Source organism: Cervus elaphus, chromosome 23 (assembly GCF_910594005.1).
Source record: "Cervus elaphus chromosome 23, mCerEla1.1, whole genome shotgun sequence".
Taxonomy (NCBI): Eukaryota; Metazoa; Chordata; class Mammalia; order Artiodactyla; family Cervidae; genus Cervus; species Cervus elaphus.
This window is the reverse complement of record NC_057837.1, coordinates 304812-331876: the sequence shown is the minus strand read 5'-3', so window position 1 is coordinate 331876 and position 27065 is coordinate 304812. Positions and strand designations below refer to the sequence as shown.

The window sequence follows — 27065 nt, the reverse complement described above, 5'->3', positions numbered from 1 at the left end:
ACAGAAACACCCTTTGGGAGATGACAGACCTTGGGGTGCCCACAAAGAGCTCTCTTTAGATAAGCAAGGCTTCAAAGCAGAGCTCCCTCCACGCCCAGACTGCACCACCCTGCCCGACACAGGACCAGGGTCCGCTGCACCTGACCAGACCCCGCCTCTCGGTCAGTGGTCTGGAGCCGGAGTCATCTTGGCGTTTACTGTGATAACACAACCAATAATCAGAAAGTTCTTTCCTCAGGAATGCTAGGCGTCCTTGCTCATGAATGACGCTGTGTATCAGCTTGAGGAAAACACAAGTGGAAGGACACTTCCAAGACCCCTTCCAGCTAAAAACATCTGAACGTTCTAGGTAAAAATGGAAAAACTTGGACTTCTCTGATGGTCCCGTGGTTAAGAATCTACTTTGCAATGCAGGGGACTCAGGTTCGATCCTTGCTCAGGGAATTCAGATTCCACGTGCTGTGGAGCAACTAAGCCTGTGCCCTGCAACTAGAGAGAAACCTGTGCACTGTGATGAAAGGTCCCAAATGATGTATGAAGATCCTGCAGGCTACAGCTGAGATCTGACAGCCAAATAAATACACTTTAATTTTAAAAATAAATAAATAAATAAAGGCAGGAACCAAAAAAAGGGAAAAGCAATTCTGAAACCAGGGTGTGTTCTCAGCGCTGGCAGAGAAGGTGAGTAAGTCCTGTAAGGTCTGACGTTAGTGTCTGTGCACGAGTGTCACTTCTAACCTGGAAGGAAAGAAGCACCCAACCTGTTTCTGGGCAGAGAGCCCAAAATCACTCAGTGAAGAACCTCCCCGGAGCCCTTCCTCTTGTCCCCTAGATTTACTCTGAGTCCAGTTACTTTAGAAAGTGATTTTTGGACACAGAGAGGTCCATCTGCTTCATCCAGTAGCACAGACACGTGGTTCATTCGCCTGATGTCCCCACGCTCAGCGCTGAGCCAACAACAGCCTCGGCCCTGAGGACCACGGTCTGGACGGTGCTCAGCAGCAGTGCAGACCTCTCACTCAGGAGAAGCCCCAGGTCAGTTCTGGCCTCCCGCTGGAGCCGCGGTCCTGCACATTCTGCCCTGTGACTCACTCTGGTGAGAGGCATCCTTAAGGAGCCCGCACACCCACCTGCTGGTGCACCCAGCGTTGCTGAGCACACCTGTGACTGCCTTCCGGGAGCTCTGCCAGGTTCCCAGGACCAGAGCTGCATCTCGCCCTCCACGTGGGGCACAGTCAGGGCCTCTGGTGAGTGGGGAGACTGCTGGCCCAGGCCCGGCACATTAGGAAGGAGTCCCCTGGCCCATGCCTGCTGGTCACGAGGATCACTGTGACCCTAGCCAACCAATTAGCTGCTCTCTTAGCCAGCAGTCCCTGCCCAAGGGTCTGACCTCAGGAATCTCAAGAGAGACCACCCACACCGGGCACCTCTCAGGAAATTCTCCTTCGCTGGCAGCCTGCTGTCTGACAGCCCAGCACTGACCAAAGGGGGCATTCACCACAAGGCCAGGCTTTACCTTGGACTTCAAAGAATTCATTCTGAGGCTCCTTCGCACTGTCGGCTTCTTCATCAGACTTGAGACGCTGGAAAAACAGAAAGAGAAGGATGTCAGCCACAATTAACCCGTAGGGGGAGGATCTGCCCCGTGGATGTCCTTTCTGACACGAAGGCCCAAAGGCTCCCGCAGTGGACAGCTCAAGGAGTCTCAGTGAGGGCCCTGGAGGCATCCATCACGAGCCGGCCAAGTTGTATAGGGTGAGCCTTGGTCCAAGTGCTGGACGCGGGTGACCGTGGCTGTGGCACACCTGCTTTTTCTGTACTCAGCCGAATAACCTTCCCTCCTCCTGCAGGGCCAGGGGAGGGTGGTGGTCAAGAGGGGATCCTCCGAGGTCCCCGTTTTTGAAGGAGGATGTTCCGTGGCCAGAACTGCCCTGCAGACAGGGAGATCCAGAGACACCTAAACACCGAATGTAGGTCCCCAAGTAGCCCCTCTTCCAGCGATGAGATGCCCTCTCCCATCCTCCTGTGCCATGTCATGTGAGCAGTGACTGGGGGAGGTGCCCAGGGGGGGTCCACCCACCTCCACGCCTTCCAGGGACGCGGAGTGGCAGAGCTGGCTCCTCACACTGCGGGTGACCGGCTGCTCCGGTAAACCTGGGGCTCCACCTGCAGCGCCACAGGGCTCGGGCTGGCTCCGACGGCCGGACCACTTAGAGCTGCTCATGGCCTTTGAGGGCACAGCCCGGGAGGCAACTGGAAAGAAAATGGGAGGTGTGTGGGGCTCTTTAAAACAGACTCTGGGCCCACTTGTGCTTACGAAGATGCAGATTCGGAGGTGCCATGTGGCTCTCGGGGACAGACAGAGAAAACGCCAGAAGAACACAGGGAAGGGCCAACGTGGGCCTGGGGCTGAGACAGCCAGGCTAGGAGACAGGACTTTCCATCCTAAACGCTCGGTGTTGCTTCAGTGTTTCCAAGCAAAATATGCTTTTGCTATGTGATAGAAAACTAATTAAAAAATTTAGTTCTTTATTTTTTTTCATTTATTTTTATTAGTTGGAGGCTAATTACTTTATAGCATGGTAGTGGTTTTTGCCATACATGGACATGATTCAGCCATGGATTTACATGTATTCCCCATCCCGATCCCCTCTTCCACCTCCCTCTCCACCCGATTCCTCTGGGTCTTCCCAGTGCACCAGACCCGAGCACTTTTTACACAAAGAAATAACCCTACAATAATCGAAGTGCTCTAGTGACCAGAAGGTCATTTCCCACCCACTTGACCCCACCCCACTACAGGACCCCACCTGGACAGGACACAGAGGCAAGGAACTCAGCACAGTCAGGAAGGCTCAGACTCCACATGGGTCGAAAGTCGGGTGCAGCGGCAGGTGTAGACTTCGGCTAGGGATTCAGGAGGCTCCCTCAAGCCCTAATACACCCCTGGACTTCCTCCTTCCGTTCTTACCTGCCCACATCTGCGGAGCAATGGGGACTCCGCAAGTAGAGAAGAAATGACACTGCCTCTGCAGGAATCTGAGTGGCCAGAGAGACTGGGGAGTGGGGGTGCGGCCTGGGCTGTGACCAGGAGAGAACGTGGGTTCGAAGGGAAGCACTCAGAAGGGGCCAGCTGGAGAGAAAGGCAAAGGGTCCCAGGAAGCAAGGCCAGGCCAGGAAAACAGACCGTTTCACACAGGTGGGTCATGGTCCCAGGGACCAAGTACCACCTCGTCTCTCTCCTCCTCACCCGAAACTGGCCCGCAGCCTCTGACCTTGGGAGCATCAGAGGAGGATGCTGGGTCCAACCGGGCCTCCAGGAGAAACAGTGATGCCAGCAATGCACAGAAACTGAGGACAAGGAAGGAGTCTTGGGAAGAAGATGCTGAGTTCCATGTGACAGAGGACATCTAGGGCAGGATGACCACGTTCCCGGACCCTGTGAGGTTATCATGGGCAGGGTCCGGCCCTGTACACTCTCCCCATGTCGGAACTCCTGGGGCTGCTGGAGAACAGGGGGTGTTCCCACTGACAGGGAGCAAATGGAAGGCTTGAGCACCCCATGCAGGGAGCAGGGGCCTGCATGCAGGCTCCGCACCTGCTCTGGTTTCTGTCTACACACGGGCTGTGGCTGGTTTCTGAGCGGGGAGCAGCGGGAAGAGAAAGGCCATGTCAGGTGGGAGTGGGCAGCGGGGACACACTCGGGAAACCAGCTGCGCCTGAAAGCATGCGGACCCCCGCCTGGGGCTCAACAACTCACCCTCACTGGAGGTCGTGACCCAGCACCACGTCTGCGCCCTTGGCCTCAATGGGCTCCTGCCTCTCCCCTCCTGAGAACCCCGGGTCTGCGTCTGGAGGCCCACCTGCCCTTGATATGGTACCCCTTTCTTCATCGTTTCCGCTGCTCAGCACTTTCCTCAGAGCAACGAGACGCCCAGAAATCACACACATAAGGACCGGTTAATAATGTTCTCCGAAAGTGTCACCTCCTCCCTCCACCAGGGGGAAAAGGGTCCCCAGGAACCTGTCCAAGCAGCAAATCAGGCCAGGAGGGGGCAGCGTCTCACCACCCACAGAGCACAGAGCTGTGGCCTCTCAGTGGGAAGCTCTGGGGGTCACGGCCAGTCCCCAGCCGCTGCCCAGACGTCCGGCAGACCACAAGGTCAACCGAGCCTTGTGTCTCCTGTGTGTGCATATTTATTCATAGGACCAGAATGCTCTCAGCATGCTGAGAGGCATGGCCAAAAGATTAAACAAGCAAAAAACAAAAAATCTTTTTTGGTTACGTGTTCTGTGATGGCCTTCACTGAAGGAGCAGAACGACTGAGAAGCAGAATGTTCTTCAAAACCCCAGCCATTTGGCCCCAGGGTGCCATGCACATTCCTGGAGAATCAAAGCACATGTTTCCAATCGTGGCATGAGCCGCTGGGAAGGACCAGCAGGCAGATTAGAAAGTCGGAGAGAGGGATGCTGTGGATTGGCCGGGGAGGCAGGGATGAAGCCCATGGGGGAGACAGCGAGGGTGGCCCGCATGGGAAGCACACAGCCCCGGAGGGCAGGGGCAGGGCTCACTGGGCTCTCACAACAGGGGCCGCCCCTGTGCACCAGCCCTGGCCGAGCCACCTCAGGCAGGCCTATGACTGACCCACCCACTGACTGGGTAATTGAGGAAAGCTCTGAAAATTGAAAGAGAAAAACAACACAAAACAAAACGGGGGTTGGCAGAGAAAAGCACCAGTCATGAAGAGGACACAAGTTGAGGACTCACAGGAGTTCCAGCACAGAAAAGGGAGCGATGACACGGGCGTGGCCTTTCTCAGGCACCTTCATGCCCAGGGTCACACGATCACACCCCAAGTCGGGAAAGGCAAGTGGCCTTCTTCCCACCTCAGGGAAGAGAAACCTGAGACAAAGCAACCAATGACCGGACCCTTGAGGTCCCAGGGCGGCCGCTGACAAGCTGGCTCCTACCCCTGGTCAGACTACTCCCCAAGTCAGACTCCCTCTGCACACCCCCGACCCCGTCACGCCCAACCCCCTTATCAGACAACTCCCCCGTCAGGCTCCTCCCCCTGGTCAGACTCCACCACTGTATCAGGCTCCTCCCCGGTCAGGCTCCTCTACCCTGTCAGACTCCTCCCCTGGGCAGACTCCGCCCCCTTATCAGACTCCACCCCCGTTCTGACTCCGCCCCCTTATCAGACTCCTGCCCCATCAGCCTCCTCTCCCCCAGGTCAGAGCTCCTACGTGGCTCCAGCAGCAGGCTGTGGGACACCAACCGATTTCAGCCCCAGGGGAGGCCACAAGTGCTTCCCCAAGGGCCTAGCTCCAGACTAGAAAACCTCACCTGAGTAATGGGAACGATCAGCCACAGAATTTCAGGGGTGGGGGGCGCTGGGGGGGGGCTCACTGGAATCTACATGAAAGGTACAAAGCCCCAAACCTCCCAATGGCACCCGCTGCCCCAGTCACGCACCTGCTCCTGACCAAGGCCCCTGACCAAGGGGAGGAACGGACCGTGAGGGAGGAACGGACCCGCTGGCCACTGCACTCTCCCTCCCAGCACTCCTCACATGCAGCCTCGACGGGTCATCCGGCCAGAGCATGGCAGGCGCTGCCAGCCAAGGAGTTGGCCCATCTTCTAAGGAGCACGTCCGCCATCACCTTCCCAGTGGACCCACAGGCCACAACTCCAGGCGGGCCTCTCTCCAGAATTCTACCTCCACCTCCTGACAAGTATCAAAGCCCCTCTTCACTTGTTTTACGGGTCCTACCGGAAACCAGGGTCTAAGAAGTTGGAGGAGCACAGAGCACTATTGTCTGAGATAGAAGACAGGCGGAGGGCTGCCTCAGCTGCTGGCATCCTGCTTGCTCCACCAGCCTCCCAGCCTGGCCAGCACCTTACACCTGCACTGCGCTTTGGATGATCAAATTCTTCCACCTGTCCACACCCACTTTATCTTGTCTACACCCTACACTGTAAGGACCGCACTACATATTACTTGACATTCCTGAGATTGTGACTTCGAATAAACATGAATTTGGTCTTCCTCCCATTCCTTGCACAGCTTCTAAAACCCTCCAATTTCCTAAGTGATAACAGCAACCACACCCAAGTTTATGCTGATCAGGTGACTTTGAGAACCACACCTTGACAAGGGCTGGTTACCAGGGAAACCAAGGATGTGATTAGAGATTGGAACTTTCAGCCCTTCCCCTGACATCTAGAGAGCTCAGAGGCTGGATGTTGAATTCAATCACTGATGCCCCATCACTGGATCAGTCATGACTCTGTAACGAAACCTCCATAAACCCCAAAAGGACAGCATTCAGAGACCTTCTGGGTTGCTGAACATGGGGAGACCAGAGAAGACTGAGGCCCAGAGAGGGTATGAGGGCTCTGAGCCTCTTCCCACAGCCCATGCACCTCTCACCCTGAGTTACATCCTTTGCAATAAACTGCTGATCCATTAATGGGTTTCCTTGAGCTGCTCTAGCAAATTAATTGAACCTGAGGAGGCCGTGGGCGCCTCTGATCTTTAGCAGTGGGTCAGAAGCAAAGGAGACAAGCTGGACTTGAGATTGCTGTCTGAAGGCATTGCTGTCTTAGCCTGTGGGGTCTGAAGCTGTGTCCAGGGGGATGGCGTCAGAATGGAGTTGAACTGTAGGACACCCAGCTGGTGTTGCACAATGGCCTGGTGCGGGGGAAACTACACAGATCTAGTGACCAGAAGTGCCAGGGTATTCAGAGGATTTTGTGCAGTGCAGACGAAAATACAAGAGTTTTCCCCTTGCAGAACCATTTCACAAATAAGGAAGCCAAAGAAGAAAAAAACCCAAGTGCTGCAGTCCATGGTCCCAGTCCACGCAGCTGGGGAACATAGACCTGCTGCATTGTTCAGGTACAACATCATATTCTAGAAGACACAGAGTGATGGAAAGAGATGTAAAAAAGACCAGAAAGGCCTCTTACCTGACTCCAAAGGCCCACTGTCTTCATCTGAGGAGGCAAGACCAGCCTGTGATGACAACACAGCCATGAAACCGTCCTTAAATTCCTCGAAGTTAACCTGTGATTTTGAGAAAAGCGGTCAACACTGCTTTCAACAGGCCATATACATAGTACACTGGCCTTTGGGGTTTTCTCAGATGGAAGATCTTATGTTGCCTTCAGCACTGGGGACATTTGTTTTTTCAAATATTTACTTGAGGTTTTAAAAACCTTTTAACCAATTAAGAGTGAATCATAAGCCGTTCACCAAAAAACACTATCAACAACGCCATCAAAGGGAATTAGATAAAATAGTTAGAAAACAGTGCAGAAAAGAGGCGTCTGATGACCACAAACATTAGCACATAAATATCCATGCCTTCACTACCCACTAAGAAAGAGAACATGCCAGCACCTAGGCTAGTCCTCCACCAAGGTTCCTTTCCTGATTAAATCCCCCGCCCCTACACTGGGGGGAAAAAAAAGCTCTGAACACTCACACATATGTCCTAAGAGTTTCTCTGGAGTATACGCACCTAAGAATGGGATTGCTGGGTCACAGAATATACATTTATATCCTCTTGGCAAATTGAATCTTTTGTCACTATACAATGCTGACCCACTTCAGTTCACTAATGCTTTTTACCCTAGAGACTCGCTTTCTTATGGAGCTTAAAAGTTTTACCCTCTTCAGGGACTACACAAAGCACGTCTGATAATTTGTGTCTGTGTTATCATTTATATTAACTCTGTACAAGATATTTTTGTTTTATATAGCCAAGGTTCATTTAGAATTATTCAAATATTTGCCACTTTGTTTTTCGTTTCTTCCTTCATTTCCGACCTTCTGCCTGGGATAGTTTTCCATCTATCTGAAATAGATCTTTGAGACTTACGTTTTGCTTAAGTATGCTGGTGCTAACCTCTTTCAGTGTGATTGTCTGAAATGTTTTCATTTCACTTTCTTTTTTCAGCAAAAACATAATTTATTAAAAGAATATTGGAAATGATCCAGAAGTACTTAAAGAAAATGGGTAAATAAACTGTAATCCAGTCAGACAATGAAAGACGACAACAGGGGAAACAAAAAACACTGACAGACACAATAGATGGACACTGACCTGCACTCTCTGAATACAGACTGCAGACATGTTACCGAGTAAAAGAACCAGAGCATGCACTGAGCATGCGCTGTATATATATCCACCTGTATGAAGTTCAGAAACAGGCAAACAAATCTCTGCTGTTCTCATGAAGATAGTGGCAACTCTCAGAGCCAGAGGGACCCCAGGGGCACTTGAGGAGGGATGCTGGGGGCCCAGGGCTGCTTTCAATGGATGTTCAGTGAGCTGCACACTTCCCAACTCTTTTCTCTGCCTGTGCTTCACCTGACGTCACACAGAAAGAAATCAACGCAGGAGATACTTGTAGGTCAAAACGTCACCGGTATGTGCTAGAGAAGCAGGCCTGGGGCTCTAGTTCCAAGCATGCTTCCCACACCTGGCACAGAACTTGAATGAGCACATTTCTACTGCGGCCTCTGAGCACTAAATGCAGCTGTTGGCTGTGGAACGTCTCCTGCCTGGGTTATACACTATCAGACCTGAAGGTGGACTACTTACATGTGTGTTTATCTTCTGGCTCCCCAACTAGCATGTGGTCTCACGGCTGACACATTGTAAATACTCAACAAAGGTCTACTGGATGTGTTGGTCTCTATATCCTTCAAAACTGAGCAGAATTCACCTTCTCAAGGAGACATTCTTTCACCTTTTTTCTTCAAAAAAAAAAAAAATCTATTTATTTTTGGCTGTGTTGGGTCTTCGTTGCTGCAGGCTTTGTCTATCTGTGGCGAGTGGGGACTACTCTTCCTTGTGTTGTATGGACTGACCATTCTAGTAGCTCTCACTGGAAGGTGGGTTTGAATTTGCTAAACTGCTAGTATAACAATGTCTCAAACTTCTTTTTTACGATGATGCATCAATTTCATCAGGTGGATCTATTAATTTATTGTTGTTCAGTCACAAGTCATGTCCAACTTTTTGCGACCCCATGGACTGCAACACACCAGGCCTCCCCTGTCCCTCACCATCTCCCAGAGTTTTCCAAGTTCATGTCCTATCGCTGATGCCATCCAACCATCTCATTCTCTGTTGTCCCCTTCTCCTCCCTACCCTGAATCATTCCTAGCATCAGAGTCTTTTCCAATGAGTTGGCTCTTCCCATCAGTGGCCAGAGTATTGGAGCTTCAGCTTCAGCATCAGTCCTTCCAATGACTATTCAAGGTTGATTTCCTTTAGGGTTGACTGGTTCGATCTCCTTTCGCCTCAAAAATCTTCAGCACCACAATTCAAAACCACCAATTCTTTGCCACTTAGCCTTCTTTATGATCCAACTCTCACATCCTTACATGACTGCTGGAAAAACCACTGCTTTGACTATCTGGACCTTAACTAATCTTAAATTGAAAAGACTGTGTCCAGACTTTTGCCATGTGGATCAATACTAGAAAGAATATTCTTGCATAGCTTTCATTTGACAGAGATATTGTATTGCTTTCATTTCACCTTCTGAGCTTCTACATATTGTCTAGCACATAATAAGTGCTCAAAAATACTTGTTGAGGGACTTCCCTGGTAGTCCAGTGGCTAAGACTCCAAGTTCCCAATGCACGGGACCCAGCTCCACTGCTGGTCACGGAACGAGATCTCACATGCCGCAGCTAAGAGATCGAATGCCCCAACTAAAGATCCCGCATGTTGCAGGGAAGGCTGCTGAAGCTAAATAAGTACATGTTAGAAAACAACAACAAAAACCTTGACTACCTGGGAGCAGAATGAAATGGCCATTTTGTTTGATCCAGTCTCAGATTTCCTTTGCGTCTCTGATAATACTTATCAGCTTCCCTCTGACCCATCAAACACGTGGGGATTTGGGGATTCTCTGGTGGCTCAGTGGCTAGGCCTCTGCACTCTCACAGCCAAGAGCCCAGCTTCAATCCCTGGTTGGGGAACTAAGATCCCACAGGCTGTGTAGGGTTACCGACAAAAAAACAAAACAAAACAAAACAGGAGGGAATTTGATGGCTGAGTGTGTTGCTGTTTTATCTGATACCATCTGACTGTGTTTGTGTCCTCTCCCATCACAGCTCACAAAAGGACAAAGGGCCAGAATAAAACACATCAAGGAAAGCAGATAACCTGTTTATGCTGTTTTAACCAGTGTTAATTTTCACAAATGTGCCTTTTACTTACCTAGCCCTCGAATACAATTCTAGGTGATATCAAGAGGGGCTATGACATGAGCGATCAAAATCACACCCGATTTTTTTTTTTTTTTTTTCTGGCCGACCACGCATGGCTTTGGCATCTTAGTTCACCAGCCAGGGATGGAACAAGTTCCCCCTGCAGTGGAAGCATGGTGTCTTAACCACTGGACCACCAGGAGAGTTGCCACACCCGAGTCTGAAGTCCATAAAGAAAAAGCAGTAGAGGGAAAGTGACCAAGCCCGGTGGGGTGGGTGTGTGAGGCAGAGCCCTCCTCGCCCCAGGAGCAGCTCTGCTGGCAGCACCGGCCACACAGGCTCTGGGGGAACTAACAGGAGTCAGACGCACCTAGAAGCTCCCCCAGGGCCACCAGGGAGGGGTTTCAGATTGTTCTTCATTTGTTTCTGCCCAAGAACCAACTCAGGAATCTTTCTAGGCTAGATTTTTTTTCTCATTCAAAATGAGACCACTTTTATTGAATTCTGTGGGGGCGAAATACTCTTCCTTCTAAGGTAAGATGACCAACACAACTGTAGGCACTGCTTTTTTGTTTCCGGTTTGTTTTTTTGTTTCTTTTTTCCCAGACTGTGGGATCTTAATTTCCAAACCAGGGACTGAACAGGGCCCCTGGCAGTGAAAGCCCAGATCCCTAATGACTGGCCCACCAGGGAATTCCCAGGCACTGTTTTAAATGAACATGTCTACCTCCCTGGTGGTCCAGTGGTTAAGAATCCGCTGCAACGTTCAAATCATGTTCAAATGGAGGAAGAAGTCTGAAGTCGAATGTTAAGAAGGAGAACAACAAACACATCTCTGATTTTCTTCAAACTTTTCCATTTAAGGAAAAGACAGAAAGGTGAGAAAATTGACACACAAGAAACAGTGTACCAGCAAGTTTCGATTCTGAAGATGCTTAGCCAGAGGGATTCTCTCCTAAGTGTGTTTCTGAACTGTGTCCCATAGACGGGGAAGGTCCCACAGGGGTCACTGCAGGGTTGAGGAACAGAGAAGTCACAGCTGCGGGGCCTCTGGCCGCTCTTCAGCTACAAGGCTCTATGCTTGTCTCCATTTTAGGTAACACGGTTCCGGCAGGAGTTGTCTTTTTTAAAAGAAAGGTTCCGTTCTTTGGGAAAAAAAGAAACTTTTCATAGGGTATGAGAGTCATTGATTTAGTCAAAGTTCCTAATTCTACAAAAGAAGTAACAAAGGCCATGTCCTTCTGACTGAGTCCAGAGTCCTAGGAATGTACTTTCTCAGATTAAGGAAAAAACACATAGATTTTTAACTATAATTTAGACAAAATGAACATGTAAAACCTTGTTATACAGTTCAACAATGCTTGTGGTGAGACATGACTTTTGAAGTAAATAATGTGTTTTAAATGCATCAATAAAAATAAATCAATATCAAATTCCTACTTGTCGCAGTCGATACAGTTAATTTAGAAAACATACATATTTTTTAAAGAGAGGACAGGGAACTTGAAGGAGAGAATCTTAAGTTGAATCAAGCAGGACAAAAGTGAAGAGATTCAACCTTAAAAGGATGTTCATTTCCTCTAGATAGAACCTGGCTTGCTAAAATGACTCAACAGTGAATTATCCACATTTTGGGTTGTTAAGGACAAAATTTAGAACACACAACAGATCTCTCTTTACTGTTTAGCATACTTCTATCCAGGCTCTCATCATTAGTTGGTATACACAAAAAGCATGAGTGTAATCTCAACTATCATCTCAATCCGGTCAGAAGTTGCAGTTGAACTTCATTTCCTCAGCCTGAAGTTTCAAGGGGAGCACTTATACTCTTACCCTCCTCATAAGAAGCGAGATTTACCCAACGGGTGAGTTTGGGAGAAGGAACTAAGAAGTGCTTGCTTGGTTCCCAATCTCTTCTTTGAAAAGATGCATGTGCGCAAAGCACCGTGACCTTGGGTCTGTGGTAGGCAGCCCGCCCCTGGGACGGGGGTCAAGCCTTTCCTTCCTCCTCTTAGGCCTGTGCCTGCTTGGGCAGGTCTCTGACTTGGGATGAAGTGCTTGGAGGCCCGCTGTGACTGCGCAGCGAGAGCACGTCCTCCAGGTTCATGGCTCTCAAGGACGCAACGTAGCTCCAGTGCTGTTGAAGAAACCTTAGATTGCTCTTCTGTGATGGCAAGAAGCCAAATGGGAAAACAGGTTGAGACTGCCTTTAACAAGGGCTGCTTTTCTCTGCATCACCATCATGGAAACACCATCAAAAACCATAAACCCGGGTGCACTGACTGAAATGGACATTTTAATCACAATGATTTCACAATGAAAACTAGTTGCAATTTAAAGACTCCCCTTCATTGCTATCTCAGTCATCATTCATCCAGGTGATGTCAAGACAGAGACAAAACTGAGCTTCATTCACCAGTTTTAAATATTTAACTACAAACTTAGAAACATTCTACAACTGCTCAGCAAGATATGTTTTAGAAATTGAAACCAAAATTCTGTAAGTAAAATAGCAATTAAAGTTGTACGCTTGTACAAGAAAAAAACAAAAAATGTTAACCTAAAACCAGAAATTAATCTTTTGATTATGTATCACAAGTTTGTTTAATTCATAAAAACAATTTATCTAGGATTCCTTCCAATAAAAAACACCCATATGTGGTTAGTGTTTAGATGCCAGTCATTTCCACTTAGGGGTAGAAAAACTGTGGTGGGAGCAGCAGAGCCTGGAAATGATTGTGAACCACTGCCAAAGTGAAATCAATTAGAAAGTAAATCACACATCTGAAAGTACACTTTCGGTTACTAGACAATAAGATTTCATTTCTAAAGTAGAATTTCAATGCAGCATTTCAAGAAATTTAAGAATTTAAGAAGTATCTCTTAAAAACGAGAGATCTACCACAAAAAAATCATTAAATGTCTCCGTGATTACCACAGTTGATTATAGCTTTACTTAGAGTGCATAACTCAAAAAAACACCTCAGAAGTTCACCAAATTAAAAATCAGGATCATTTATATCAGAAATCTGAAACCCAGGGGAAAAAAAAGAAAAGCACTAACCTTGGTCAAGTAAGTCTCCACGCTGTCATTTGAACGGTGTGGAATTGAGGTAGAAAACCCTACAATTGCTCTTGAAAGAAGATTTGCATTGAACCCTGAAGTAGGATTGAAATTTCCAACAGAAGAGGGCTCCAGGACTAGCGTGCTGCTAGGAGTGCTGAGTAAAGATCTCTTCTGCTGTTTCTCCACCTCAAGTTTGGTGCTGATCTCCGCCGGGCTCTCATTAGTCCTGGGGAAGATGGAAAGCACAGATTTCATTCATGTTTCCCTCTGTGACTTGCATTTTGTAAGTTGCTGCACATAAATGGAATTCCCATTACACTGTGTGAACACTGAAAGCAGAGAGAAGACCTGCTGGAAACAGTGACAGATGTGACCTTGTTCTAAAGAAGCTCACGTGTGTCTGGGCTCCTCAGGTAACAAGTCACAGCTGCGAGAGGAGAGAAAGGGCATCAGAAAGGGAGGTGGGCTCACAGTGACACCTGCTGCGTCTGGGACACGCCTGCCCCCAGGAAACAGTTCAGGGATGAAGAAACAGACCTCCCACAAAACCACAGTCAAGTGCTTCCTCTTACTACCCTTGTACATACGTGTCACTCATGACCTCGGAGAAATTAAGCATTTGGCTCTGAGGAGTCACCTCAAGCCACAATCTCAAGGGGAGGATGAGAAAGTCAGTGGGTGAGACTGAAGAGAGCTAAAACAGCCCCAGGAACAATGACAAGTACCCCCTGCTTTTCCAAAGTTCACCTTACTTTACTGCACTTCTACGAAGGGCCTATGTCAGCACCTCTTTTTGATGGGTCAAAATAAATAAATAAATAAGTAAATAAATAAAGATCCAAAGACAAATTTTGGTCTCATTTAAAATGCCAAAACTCTAAACACCGTTCAGTGTACGTTTTAGAGGGAGAGGCATGGCGCTCCCCATGCAGGGAGACTGGCCCCACTGAGCTCCTTCCCCGGAAGCCACCCCCCACATCTCAGCATCAAGTCCCACAGCCCTGAACCCCCTCTGGGAGCACCTGGGCTTCCCCTGTGTATGCTTATTTTGGGCATCGACTAGCAGAACGTGTCCTCGGGTCCCTGCTCCTTTGCTGTATGCTCTCTGGGCTTATGAAAGGCATCCTAGGAGTGCTCTGCTTTCAGAGGCGGGGAAGCCAGGACTCGGCACTGCAGGTGGGATCTGCCTTTCCAGCCTCCATACACCCCCTCAGTCAGGTCACCATTGCCAGCGTCAGCCACTCTGTGAATTACCCTGCCTTTCACCCCTGTGTGAATGTTCCCCGATTTCACAAGCAATTACCAGGATATCTTATTACTCATTTTTCTTAGGGTGCCCTCTAGCAGTGATTATCTAGTTAGCTTTCACTTCCTACTAATCTCAGGAACCTTGCTCTATAAAAATTAGGCTTCAGACACAAATTAATGGACTGATTAATTAATTAATTAATATTTTCTGTGATTCTGGGTTTTGACTTACTTGTCTAGTTTCTTTTCCAAGGACTTTCTTTTAGTTTCTCTAGGTAGTGTTGCTTATATTTTTCCAACTCTGCTTTATTAGAATCTTCAAAAGTTTTCCTCTTGGAGAGTTCAGATCCCAAGTCTTTAATTCTGAGTTCCATCTGACTTCTTATGGAAGCAATATGCTCCTCTTGGAACTGCTGTAAATTTTCTTCAGATGCTGCTTGTATCTAAGTCAAATTTAAAAAGATACTTTTGTTAATGATTATAACCTGAATATTTGTTCCATTCAGTTTTGAGTCAGGAATTCAGACGGCGATTTTAAATGCGAAAATAAGAAAATTGGAACTTGAAAATAATCATCGTCAAGGTGACATGAATTAAATCTGAATTATAAAATTAATGTGGACTCAATGTTATAGTGGTTATAGTAGTCTCCTGCATTGCAGGCGGATTCTTTACCAACTAGGCGATCAGGGAAGCCCATATTAAAACATTACTAAAGCAAACTGCTGTTGTCATAAGCCCATATATTTATCACTACCCCCGCCCATGCTTTCCTGTCTCTTGAAATGTTCCCTGCAGATCAACTTGACAATTCAAACACAGAAATACTTTCAAGTTTCAAGAACTATCTTTTCAAGGCCTAAGGGGTAAGACACCACAATTCAGCCTGTTTCTCTCTGATCCTCTCTAGCACTTCTACACAGGCACAGGTACCAAAGAAACATAACACTTGTTGGGAGACTGGGACTCACACACGCCACACTACACACTATTGTTTCTAAAATAAATAACTAAGGAGGACCAACTCTGTAGCACAGGGAACTCAACACTCTGTAACAGCCCATATGGAAAAAGTGTTTTTATAAAGAGCGGATATACATGTATACACATAAGTGATTCACTTTGCTGCACCCCTGACACTAACACGGTATTCTAAACCAACTCTACTCTCTAAACAACTTCTCCCGAGAAGAACGGAAGGAAGAGACACAAACATTTGGCTATAGACTGACCTGGCATTATGTAGCAATTTTTAGATAAAACTCACCTCGGAACCCAAAGTGTAGGGTAGGAAAATCAGGATATTGTCACCGTCTTCAAATTAAAAACAAGAAGCAGCCCGGTGGCGGCAGGACGCACGCACCGGCCAAGCCCACCGCTGGAGCTCCCGGGCATTCTCTGGGCGCCCCGCCGGACCCACGCGGAAGGGGCCCGGGATCGACCCCCAGCTGCGTGCCCCTCAGGCCAGATGGTGACCGCCTGCCCTCCCGCCTCCCAGGGCCCCATTTCCGGCTCACACGCCCCCTTCGCTGCAGGCCTGGCTCACAACGCCCCGAGGCGCCGGCCCGCGTCTCCCACTGACAGAGCCCCTTATCCAGCTCACACGTCCCCCGCCCCCCTCCCCGGGCCTCCCGCCACGCGCCCGCCCGGTTCGCCGCTCACACGCTGCCGGCTCACGCTCCCCGCTCACACGCGCCCCTCTCCCCGCCCCGCGCCAGCCAAGTTCGCCGCTCACACACGCTGCCGGCTCACGCTCCCCGCTCACAGGCACCCTTCTCCCCGCCCCCCGCCGGCCCGCCTCGCCGCTCACACGCTGCCGGCTCACGCTCCCAGCTCACACGCACCCCTCTCCCCGCCCCCTGCCGGCCGGGCTGGCCGCTCACACGCACCCCGCTCCCCGCCGGCCCGGCTCGCCGCTCACACGCTGCCGGCTCACGCTCCCCGCTCACACGCACCCCTCTCCCCGCCCCCTGCCGGCCCGGCTCCCGCTCACACGCTGCCGGCTCACGCTCCCCGCTCCCCACCGGCCCGGCTCGCCGCTCACGCGCCGCCCTCGCCCCAGTGCGCCAGGCCGCGCTCCCCGCTCTCACGACTCCCCGACGCCGGCACGTGCTCCCCGGCCGCACGCCCCACGCGCAGGCGCACGTCAGGCTCGCCGCCCACACAACCCCCCGCCCCCAGGCGCCGGCCGGTGCTCGCCGCTCACACGCAGCCGGCTCACGCTCCCTGCTCACACGCACCTCTCTTCCCGCTCCCCGCCGGCCCGGCTCCCGGTCACACGCCGCCCTCGCCCCAGTGCGCCAGGCCGCGCTCCCCGCTCTCACGACCCCCCGACGCCGGCACGTGCTCCCCGGCCGCACGCCCCACGCGCAGGCGCACGTCAGCCTCGCCGCCCACACAACCCCCGCCCCCAGGCGCCGGCCGGTGCTCGCCGCTCACACGCAGCCGGCTCACGCTCCCTGCTCACACGCACCTCTCTTCCCGCTCCCCGCCGGCCCGGCTCCCGGTCACACGCACCCCTACGGCCGCTCCCCGCCGGCCCGGCTAGCCGCTCACACGCCGCCGGCTCACGCTCCCCGCTCACACGCGCCCCTCCGGCCGCTCCCCGCCGGCCCGGCTCGCCGCTCACACGCCGCCCTCGCCGCAGTGCGCGGGCAGCGCTCTCCGCTCTCACGACCCCCGACGCCGGCACGCGCTCCCCGGCCGCACGCCCCCCGCGCAGGCGCACTCCCGGCTTGCCGCTCACACAACCCCCGGCCCCAGGCTCGGCGAGCGTGCTCGCCGCTCACACGCCCCCCGCGCGCCGCCGACGCTCTCAGAGGCCCAGCCTAAGTTCCCCGCCTGGCGCTTGCGCCAGGGTCTGCGAGAAGGCCATGGAGCCGGCCCTGGAGCCGCCCCGCGCGGCCGAGGGAACGCTGCCTGAGGCGGGGCGGCGTGAGGGCAGAGGCGAGCGGGCGCCTCCCGGGCCGCTGCTCTGGGGCTGCGCAGCCGCGAGCGGGATGGCGGGTGTGCCTGTGGCTCCACTCCGTGGCTGTGGGCAGGTCGGTTTCGGCAGCTTCCCGCGCGCGCGGGCGTCGCCGCCACTGCCTCTGCGCCCCCAGCTGCCCTCCGTCCTCGAAGCCTCTGTGCGCGCCGGCTCCGGTGGGCGTCTCGCCCCGGTGACGCGCGGAGAGACCAGGTGATGGGATGCTGGAGCTCAGGTGAGAGTTACACCGGGGAGGTGGGGACAGGGTAGCCCGGAGTTAGGGCCGCGCCCTGAGGGCTGCGGTGAGGGTAGCCCCACCGGGGAGCGGGCCATGCAAACACCCTCCCCTCCCCGCCTGGGAAGGGCGGGCAGCAAGGGGGCTCTGGAGCCTGAGGTTCCCTCTTACACAAGGCATTTCAGAGAAGCCATGGGATTACTCTGTGTCTAGATAGCTGTCGCAGCTCTCATGGCTCATCTGGTCAAGAATCTGCCTGCAATGTGGGAGACCTGGATTCAACCCCTGGGTTGGGAAGATCCCCTGGAGAAGGAAAAGGCTACTCACTCCACTATTCCGGCATGGACTGTCCCAAAGAGTCAGACTTTGCAAAGAGTCAGAGTGAGCGACTTTCACTTCACTAATTAAGGTGCTTCCCCACTGATGATGGGGCTTCCCTCATAGCTCAGTCGGTAAAGAATCTGCCTGCAGTGCAGGAGACCCGGGTTCGATTCTTTGGTTGGGAGGCCCCTCTGGAAAAAGAAATGGCAACGCACTCCAGTATTCCTGCCTGGAGAATCCCATGGCCAGAGGTGCCTGGCGCTCTACAGTCCATGGGCTTGCCAGAGTGGGACACGATTTAGGGACTAAACCACCACGTAGCACTTTGGGGAATGGATAGGATAGAAGAAAGGCTGGTTCTTGGTGGGTTAGAATAGACAGCAGGAGAGATGGATGTGGTCAGCAGCCCGGTCGGAGGTCGCTGAACACCGTGTCCTGAGACGACAGGTCTTGTAGGTGAAGGAGTCTTTTGGGCCTAGAAAAGAGAACAACAGTCTCAAAGGCCCCTTGCTGAATCATCTAACTTTGGAGAAAACAAAGCATACCTTTAGTTCCATCCGGATGCTCCAGGCCAGCTGCATCTATCTGGGACTTATCACCGCCTGTCCGGAAACCTACCACCCCCTACACCCGCCCAGAAGACTTATCACCCCCTGCCCAACTACAAGTGTCATCTCAACAAAAGAATACTCAAAATATCCCGCCTGATTGACGTTTCCCTTATCGCTTCCACAAACCTCCCTATAAGTATGAAGCCTCCTTGATTCCTTTCGGCGCTCAGCCTGGTCATTAGGCCGACTGTCGCCCCTCCTTGCCTGAATAAAGGTAACCTACTTCTGTTGAGGTCGTCTTTCCTTTTCTGCCTCGCCGGAACTGTACCTTACAGTAGGTACAAGGACAGGGGTGGAGGTGAGAGGAGTAGCAGGGGAGGGGAGGGACCGCGTCTCTGGAGGCTTTTCTCAGGTAGCAGAGGAAACATCTGGCAGGCAGCAGGAAGAGCCTTTGGGTAGGGTGAGTCTTGTTTTGAACATCCAAGAGCACTTAGTCTGACCGTTGGGCCATTTAACAGATGGGGAAGCTGAGCCACTGGAATTACGCATCAAGTTAAAGGGCGTGTCTGAACTTGCAGCTGTTGGAAGCAGAGCCCCAACTTGAACAGTTTTCTTCGGTTGCAGTCTGTTATTCTTGCAACTTCAGGCAGTTACCTTATCTAAAAAGTTAGGAGACCACAGTGGGAGGTTCCCTGGAGCCCTAGAACTCAGAGGGCTTATTGTTCAGTCCCTAAGTCATGCCCCAGTCTTTATGGCCGCATGTATTGAGGCACGACACCAGGCTTCCCTGTTCTTCCCTGTCCCTCTGAGTTTGCTCAAATTCATTTCCATTGGGTCAGTGATGTCATCCAACCATCTCACCCTCTGTAGCCCCCTTCTCCTTCGTCATATCCTGAATCTTTCCCAGCATCAGGGTCTTTTCCAATGAGTCAGGTCTTTACATCAGGTGGCCAAAGTATTGGAGCTTCAGCATCAGCATCGGTCCTTCCAAGGAATATTCAGGGTTGATTTCCTTTAGGATTGACTGGATTGATTTCCTTGCTGTCCAAGGGACTCTCGAGAGACTTCTCTAACACTACAGTTCAAAAGCATCAATTCTTCGGTGCTCAGCCTTCTTTATGGTCCAACTCTCATATCCGTACATGACTCCTGGAGAAACCATAGCTTTGATTATAGGGACTTTTGTCTGCAAAGTGGTATCTCTGCTTTTTAAAGCCCTCTCTAGGCTTGTCATAGCTTTTCTTCCAAGGAGCCAGGGTCTTTAAATTTCATCGCTGCTGTCACCATCCGCAATGATTTAGGAGCCCAAGAAAATAAATTCTGCCACTGTTTTCATTTTTTCCCCATCTATTTGCTGTGAAGCGATGGGACCGGATACCATGATCTTAGTTTTTGAATGTGGAGTTCTAAGCCAGATGTTTGAGAGGGGTGGAGGCTTTCCAGTAAGTCCGCACTAGGGTGGGAAGACTAGATCACACGGGGAGAAAGGAGCGCAAAGGCGCAGACACTGCCCACAGGTGCTGGCTTTTCAGCCTGTGAGTCCAACTGTCTGTTTGGCTCAGACTTGAAGTGTTGGTTTCCCACTTTGGGAAGTGGCAGGGTGGAGGGGGGGAATCAGGGGTGAACTTACAAGTGTAAAATCACTGGCTTTTCTGGGTCTTAGAGGGCGTCGGTGCACCTTTTCCTGCAGTCCTGGCTGCCTTTGGGGGCTGGCCACTGGGACAGCTGAGCTGGGTTAGACTAAGAATTGGTCTTGATCTGATTGACCCCTCACACCCTGGACCCACACGTGCTTTCGAGAATCATTCCTCCGTGGCAGATGGTAGCTGGTTGAGAGCAGAGACTCTGCCTTTTTCATTCCAGAATCCCTCGTGGTTAGGTGCTGTGTTTGGCAGATTGGAATGATGCCCTCTGTATCTGCAGAACTGATAACCAATTGAGTCTTTAGGAAAACTATCTTGAGTTCCCAGGGGCTTACAGCTGGAGGTGGGAGCACAAAATGATGCAATCCCCAGTGTGAATTTTAACAGTTTAAGTCTTAAAAAAATAAAAATTTAAATCTGGAAACTCGGTCGTATCTTTGCAAGTTTATTTCATACTTGTCTTTTGTATACCTGCTGATCTAATCGTGCAAGAGTTTCAGCTGTCCCTTAAAATAATATTTGTGGGAAAAGGAATATTGAATTGAATTCTAGTAAAGCAGACTTTTCCATGATATCTTTCTAACCAGTTGATGACAGAGGAGGTAGTAGTCAAGCTTTCATTTTTCATTAGAGATCATTTCTTACATCCAAGCTGCATTAAATAGTGTAATTTTATAATTATACCCGTAGTGCTAAAGCACTTTTTTTTTTGCTAATGCATTTATTTTGGCTCTAACAGTAAATGGGTTGCTTATCGTTGTTTTGAGATTTTTTTTTTTCTTTTGGTTGTCATTGTTATAGCATTATTGGGTGTTCGTTTTTTTTTTTTTTCCATAAAATTTTTAATTGAAATATAGTTTATTTACAGTGTTTCAGGTGTAGGTGTTGCTTGTTCACAGACATTGTGTACCATTTATGAATTTTATAATTCTCATGTTTTTATCCTTCCAAGGAAAGTTGTTTTAGAAATTTGCCAAAGTAGATAGCAGAAAAACTCCTTTGACCTTTCTGTTTTCTATTCTAGCAGTGTGTAAGTTTTTTTGGGGGGTGGGGGTGGGTAGTAACCTTTTAAGATCCTTTTCCAATAAGTAAGTCTTTTACCTGCTTTTGTCATGTGTTATTACTTCTGTAGACTATTGGCTTTTTGTCATTAGTTTTATTGAGGTATGATTTATGTACAACACAGTACACATTTTACTAGAGTTTTGACAAATGTATACAATCCTTGTAACCAGCAACCCAACCAAGATGTCTGCCATCCCAAGGATTCCCTTTTCTCTTTGTGGCACTGGCTACCTCCCACCTGCAGCCTGAGGCAGCCAAGGATTTTCTTTCCCTTACAGATTATATTTGTCTTTTTTATTGTATTTCTGGAGTCAGCATGCCGGCAATTGCAAACTTTTCTGTGCAGGGCCAGTTAGAAGCATACAGTGTGTACTCCTTTCTGTCTGACTTCTCAGTACAGTGTCTTTAAGATTATCCTCAATGACCGTGTTGATTGTGTATTTTGTTAGTAAGTCATTCCTTTTTATTGGTTTTAATTGTGGTAAACGATGCAAAACTTAAATGTTGCCATCTCTAACCATTCTTCTGTGTCCACTTCAGTGGCATTAATTATATTCACATTGTTGTGCAACCATCACCTCTATTTCCAAAGCTTTTTCGTAACCCCAAATGAACTCTATAGCTTTTAAGCAGTAATTACCCACTCTTCTATGCCCTCAGCCTGGTAGCCTCCAATCTACTTTGTTTCTATGAGTTTGCCTATTCTAGACATTTCAGATAAGTTGCGTGATACAATATTTGTCCTTTTGTGTCTGGCTTATTTCACTAAGCAGTGATTTCAAAGTTCATGTTGTTGTATGTATCAGCACTTTTTTTTTTTTTTGACTGAGCAATATTCCATTGAATAGACATACTTTGTATGAACATAGGTGTTCAGTTCTCTTGAGTGTATACCTAGAAGAGGAATTGCTGGATAATGTGGGAATTCGAAATTTGACTTTTTGTGGACCCACAAGACTGTTTTCTACAGGGCTGTACCATTTTACATTCCTACCTGCATTGGACAAGGGTTCCAGTTCCTCCCCATCCTCTGCAACACTTGTCATTATAGCCATGTTAGTAGGTGTGGAAGGACTGTTGGTTTTTCATAAGGTACATAAGCATAGAGTATTGCTATAAACTTGGTGGGGGAATTAGGGAGTGTAATTTTATATGTTCCAGGCGGATGGACTGAGGCAAGTTCTGGAGGAGATGAAAGTTTTATACGAGCAAAACCTACCTGATGTAAGTTGGTAAGTTGATATTCTTTTTTTTTTTTTTTTTTTTAATGCAAAAACAAGTATTTTATTTTGGCAGCACTAAAAGAAAAAAAAAAATCACTGTATTTCTACATTGAGGTGAAAAGTGTTTAAACTTTCTTATCAGTCAAACACATTCCAAAAGAAAGTATGTTCTATGCAGGTTCCAGAACACAGGCAATTCTTAACACAATAATACAGGAATCTTTAATACTGAAAATGACTCTGTTCTGACAGGGTGTTTAACAAACATAACTTTCTAATTATAAAACCACTGAAGCAACCTCTTCCTAGTTACTGTGTCAAGAGTGAAGCTGGGCTTGTACATTAATACTCTTAATTTCACTGTAATACTTTTTACTGATATGACGATTTTAAATAAATTTTGCTGTACTTAAAATAAGTCTTGAAAGTGGAAAAGTGTACAAAGTTCCAGATAAAAAGATTAATAGATGCAATTTAAATAGTTTCCCCTCTTCTCTCTTATCAATTAACGATAATTTTACCTCTAGCAGATACATACTGAACTTTAAAACGCAATTCTCAAAATGAAAACTTGCATTTTAAATCTTAGGCATAAACAGAAAAGATGACTATATTTGGACAACTTTTACAAGAATTTTGTTGTTGTAGTAAAGCAGAAACCAGTTCCTAAACCTTTTTATTCAATTGTATATCCTATTTGAACAAATATCAAAAATAGAAGACTGTTACTACTTTTGCTTTTATAATTCTGATTTTGTTTTGTTTTTTTTCTTACTGCAGTCTTCTATAACTTTTACAGAGTTCATGGTCCCTAATATCTCCCCACCCTCCATTTTTCCTAGGTGGGGAAAGGGCTGTCATAAACTTCTCACTGATAGTTAGAGTTTCTGGAAACAGGTACTGTTTGTTATTATTTAAGAGTGACTCAAGTTGGGCACTCTGGGTGGCTGGTCTACAAGTTTTTTGGTGATGCATACCACAGTCTCCAGCATGAAAAATCCTAGGAACTTGAGGAACCAGCACTTTCCAGAATTTTGGAAGACAAGATACAGTCAAATATTGAAGGGTCCAGTCCCAGTTATAATCATCATAAGTACAGAAAGTGTCTGTGCACTCAATCAGCTTCTGATAGGCTTCCCGGGTCAGGGCCAGACCCATATTGTGCTCTGTGGATTTCCACGTTTTCACATCTACCTTGTCAGCCACGTCATAGAAATTTCGAATGGCAGTATAGGTCCCCAGGGAGAGAACATCACACTCGGGGCACTCTAGCTGCTTTAATTTCCACATCTTTTTGAAGACATGGTAAAAGTCTGGGGCTGAGTAGTGATCCTCCTCTAGGAAAAGTATGAGGCCAGCACAGTCTCGAAGGACTTTGACCCTCTCCCATACAAAATGCAGCTTCCACCACCAGTGGTGTTTAGTTTGGGAGAACTTGGCCTCTCTATAATGGCCGAAGGAGTCGGGATATTCAGCATTAATGCATCCCATCCGCAAAGCTGCATTCTTCTCCACGTCTCTGGGGCAATCTCTAGGGTCAGTGCCGGGGAACTCGTTAGGGTACAACTGAATGCTGAAAGGAAAGAACACCTGCAGAACTGGACAGAAATCCACCCCAGCAATCAGCTGATTGATTTCGGTCGACCAGAAGTCATGGCTAAAGATGACGAGGACGTCGTCGATTCCCTGGGCTTTTCGAAGTGAGTCCAGCAGCAGTTTGAGGTATTCGGGCCGGTTGTGCACCTGGACCACCAGCGCCAGCTCTCGGGGTGGGGGGGTCCAGGAGCCGGCCTTATCTACATTCCTCAGCGTCTGGTCAAAGTTCAGCTGGTACACCAGGGACCGGTACCGCAGCGTCAGATTGTCCACCTCGGGCTGCGGGGCAGCGGCGACCAGCGGAGCCGCCGACTCGTTGGAGCCCTGGCGGATGCCCACCGACACGGCGAGATGGTCCCCGGCCCGGGCGCCCGCACCCCGCGCGGGATCGACGTCCAGCAGCGGCGGGGCGAGGGCCTCGTTCTTCCTTTGTCGCCCATTGCTGCTCCAGAGGACGAAGCCGCAGGCGGCCACCACGAGCGTCAAGATCAGCACCTTCCGCTTATAGATGCGGAACCTCATGGTCTCCGGGGCCGGGAGCGCGGGCAGGCGGGCGGGCGGGCGGGCGCGGAAAGGAGCTAGCAGCTCCGGCAGGGAAGGGGCGGGCGGGCGGCGACCGTGGCGGTGGCCTGCAGCAGTCGGAACTGGCCCCCGCGGCTGCCCTCGCTAACTCATCCCCGGCCCCGGGGGTACGGGGACCCGCAGGTTTTCAGCTCCCCCGCGCCGCCCCGGCTCCACACATCTTCACCTGGCAACTGCAGCTCGGGCAGCGGCCCCGCCGCTAGGAGCCGCGGCACGGCGTCGCTTCGGTCCTCTCCATTCGGCACCGGCCCGGGAAGAAGCCCGACGCGGCCCCACTGTACTTCGGCTCCGTTACCTGCGCCTCCAGCGGCCCTGCGTCCTCCGCGCTCTCATCTCTACGCGGCCCCGGACCGGTAAGTTGATATTCTAAAACAGTTTAAGAAATATGATATTGATGTCAGATCATCTTAACATTAGTTTTTAAATATGTTTTCTTCTTTTTAATTCTCTGTGAGCCTGATCATACCCTAGCTATACAGAAGTAGAAGGATTTGTGTTCATGATTGTTTTGTCTCTAGGGACCAAATAGTGCTTGGCACATGGTAGGTGTTCAATAAATACTTCTCGTTTGACTGGTATGACTTGAACGGAATTAGGGTGGATCCAAGAGAGATGACACAAGAGCAAGTAGCAGACCTGACAAGTGAAGTGTATTGTTTCCGCTGCTTGTTTTCCTCAGGTGAGACCTTAGTGGGCTTAAAGGGAGAACAGGCAGTTTGCAAATTTAGCAGGAGTAGCAGTGACTTCCGAACGCTTGAGTGAAGTGGGCTGGGAACTCCTGCTGCAGAACACTACAGCTTGGTAGGTTAGAGGGCTCTGGAGTTGTGGACTGTTTAGAGCCAAGCATGGGAGTGGGCACAGAGGAGAGTTTGAGCTGAATGACAGACTTCAGAGGACCTGTGATTGGGTGAAGAATAAGACACAAGACTACTGACTGCTGGAGGAAAACTGAGTTATTGAGAGCTCATCCTGGAGAGAAGTAAGTCTGCAACTTGAGATTTCGTCCCTGGCCTTGTTCGGTAGTGTTTTCACCAGTTAGTTGGGCGTAGAAATCAGTAGCGTGCTGGTAGGGTGTGTGGAGGACACAGAACAGTAGGAACACTTTGCAGTGACTGTTTAAGGACAGATGCTGATGAACGAGGAACTGATGTGCAAGAGGTCTGCAGTAAATGTAAGGGAAATGGAAAGTCCTGCACTCAGGTTCCCAAGTCCTTCATTTGTTCCTGCAACAGATATGCACTCAGCAGTTATGAGCTGATAAAGGGCTCTGGTGTTTCCGTTGTAAACAGCAGAATCAAGAGGTTTGCCCCCATGGCCCTCAACAGTGTCATGCAGAAGGCAGGTGTTAAATGCAGGTAAAGCGGGTCAGAGTACGTGCCGTGAAGGAAAACACCACACTTGGAGAGAGTGTCATGCACTCAAAATATTGGTAGATGGAGAAATCCGGGAAATTCTCTCCGAGGAAGAGACTCTTCAGCTGGAGCCTGAAGAAGCGGGTTTTAGCGAGGAGGTAACTGTGGGCAGAGAGCATTGTAGTTGGACGAAACAGCATGTGCAAAGGCCCTGAGTCTTTAAAGAGGGTGGGATGCCCAGGGATCTGGGCATTCCCAAAGACCAGTGTGGCTGGAACTTAGTGAGCAGGTTGAGGGTAACACCAACGGAGATTACTAAGCATGTAATCATCCAAAACCAGTTAGACAATGTAACAGAAAAGAAGATTCCATTCACATCAGGAACAAAAACTGGAAAGTATTTCATTGGAAAAACACTTGAAATGGGATTGTATTTTATATCTGTAATCAGTTAACAATGGGCACACTGGATGGTGGCATTTAGTAGGTAAAATGGGAACTTACCTTGATTTTCTACATTGTATGTTTTCTTTTATCTTTTAAATGTGCATTACCTTTAAATAAGAAAAAAACAGATTTTTAAAATTCTAGCCACAACTCTATAGAACCAACCAACATAAATCAATAAAACCTACAAACTTTTAACTTTTCAACCAGTATACATTTACTTCAAATAAGAACTATACTTACTATTTTATTTCGGGAATGAATCAGAAAAGTATATCATACGGTTTATATACAGGAATGATGCTGGGCTGGCAACAGGGTATTGGCCTTTACTGCAGGTTCCTCCTCACATGGACTCTGGGCTCCCCTGCACATGGTTCCACATGCTTGGAAGAGGAGAATGCAAGGGAAGTGACCACGGGCCTACAGTTAAAACATCATCCATCCCATTCACTAGAGAAACTTCCTTATTGTTTACTGGCAGAGATTCAGATGAAAATCTGATCTCTCCATGAATCTATGGAAGGAATTATT

The 27065-nt window shown here is 49.3% G+C and overlaps 2 protein-coding genes and 1 long non-coding RNA gene across 3 annotated transcripts in view; 1 reads left to right on the top strand and 2 right to left on the bottom strand.

Annotated features, from left to right (window-relative positions):
* LOC122681553 (ankyrin repeat domain-containing protein 26-like) overlaps window positions 1-16382 on the bottom strand; it is a 63249-nt gene extending 46867 nt beyond the window's left edge. The window contains exons 1-7 of the mRNA XM_043883763.1: window positions 15819-16382; window positions 14784-14994; window positions 13301-13529; window positions 6975-7071; window positions 3251-3528; window positions 2081-2253; window positions 1517-1583 (exon numbers count right to left, since the gene is read on the bottom strand). The gene's annotated coding sequence lies outside the window, so the exon portion shown is untranslated. The remainder of the gene's footprint in view (window positions 1-1516; window positions 1584-2080; window positions 2254-3250; window positions 3529-6974; window positions 7072-13300; window positions 13530-14783; window positions 14995-15818) is intronic.
* A 1041-nt stretch (window positions 16383-17423) lies between these two features.
* LOC122681560 lies at window positions 17424-24984 on the top strand. Its single transcript, XR_006337026.1, has 3 exons — window positions 17424-17751; window positions 22493-22563; window positions 24856-24984. It is a non-coding gene; the product is annotated as an uncharacterized LOC122681560 (long non-coding RNA).
* Window positions 22751-24856, bottom strand: LOC122681554 (alpha-1,6-mannosyl-glycoprotein 2-beta-N-acetylglucosaminyltransferase-like). The gene has a single exon (XM_043883765.1). The coding sequence runs from the start codon at window positions 24670-24672 to the stop codon at window positions 23326-23328; it is 1347 nt and encodes a 448-aa protein (XP_043739700.1). The 5' UTR covers window positions 24673-24856; the 3' UTR covers window positions 22751-23325.
* Window positions 24985-27065: the final 2081 nt, after the last annotated feature.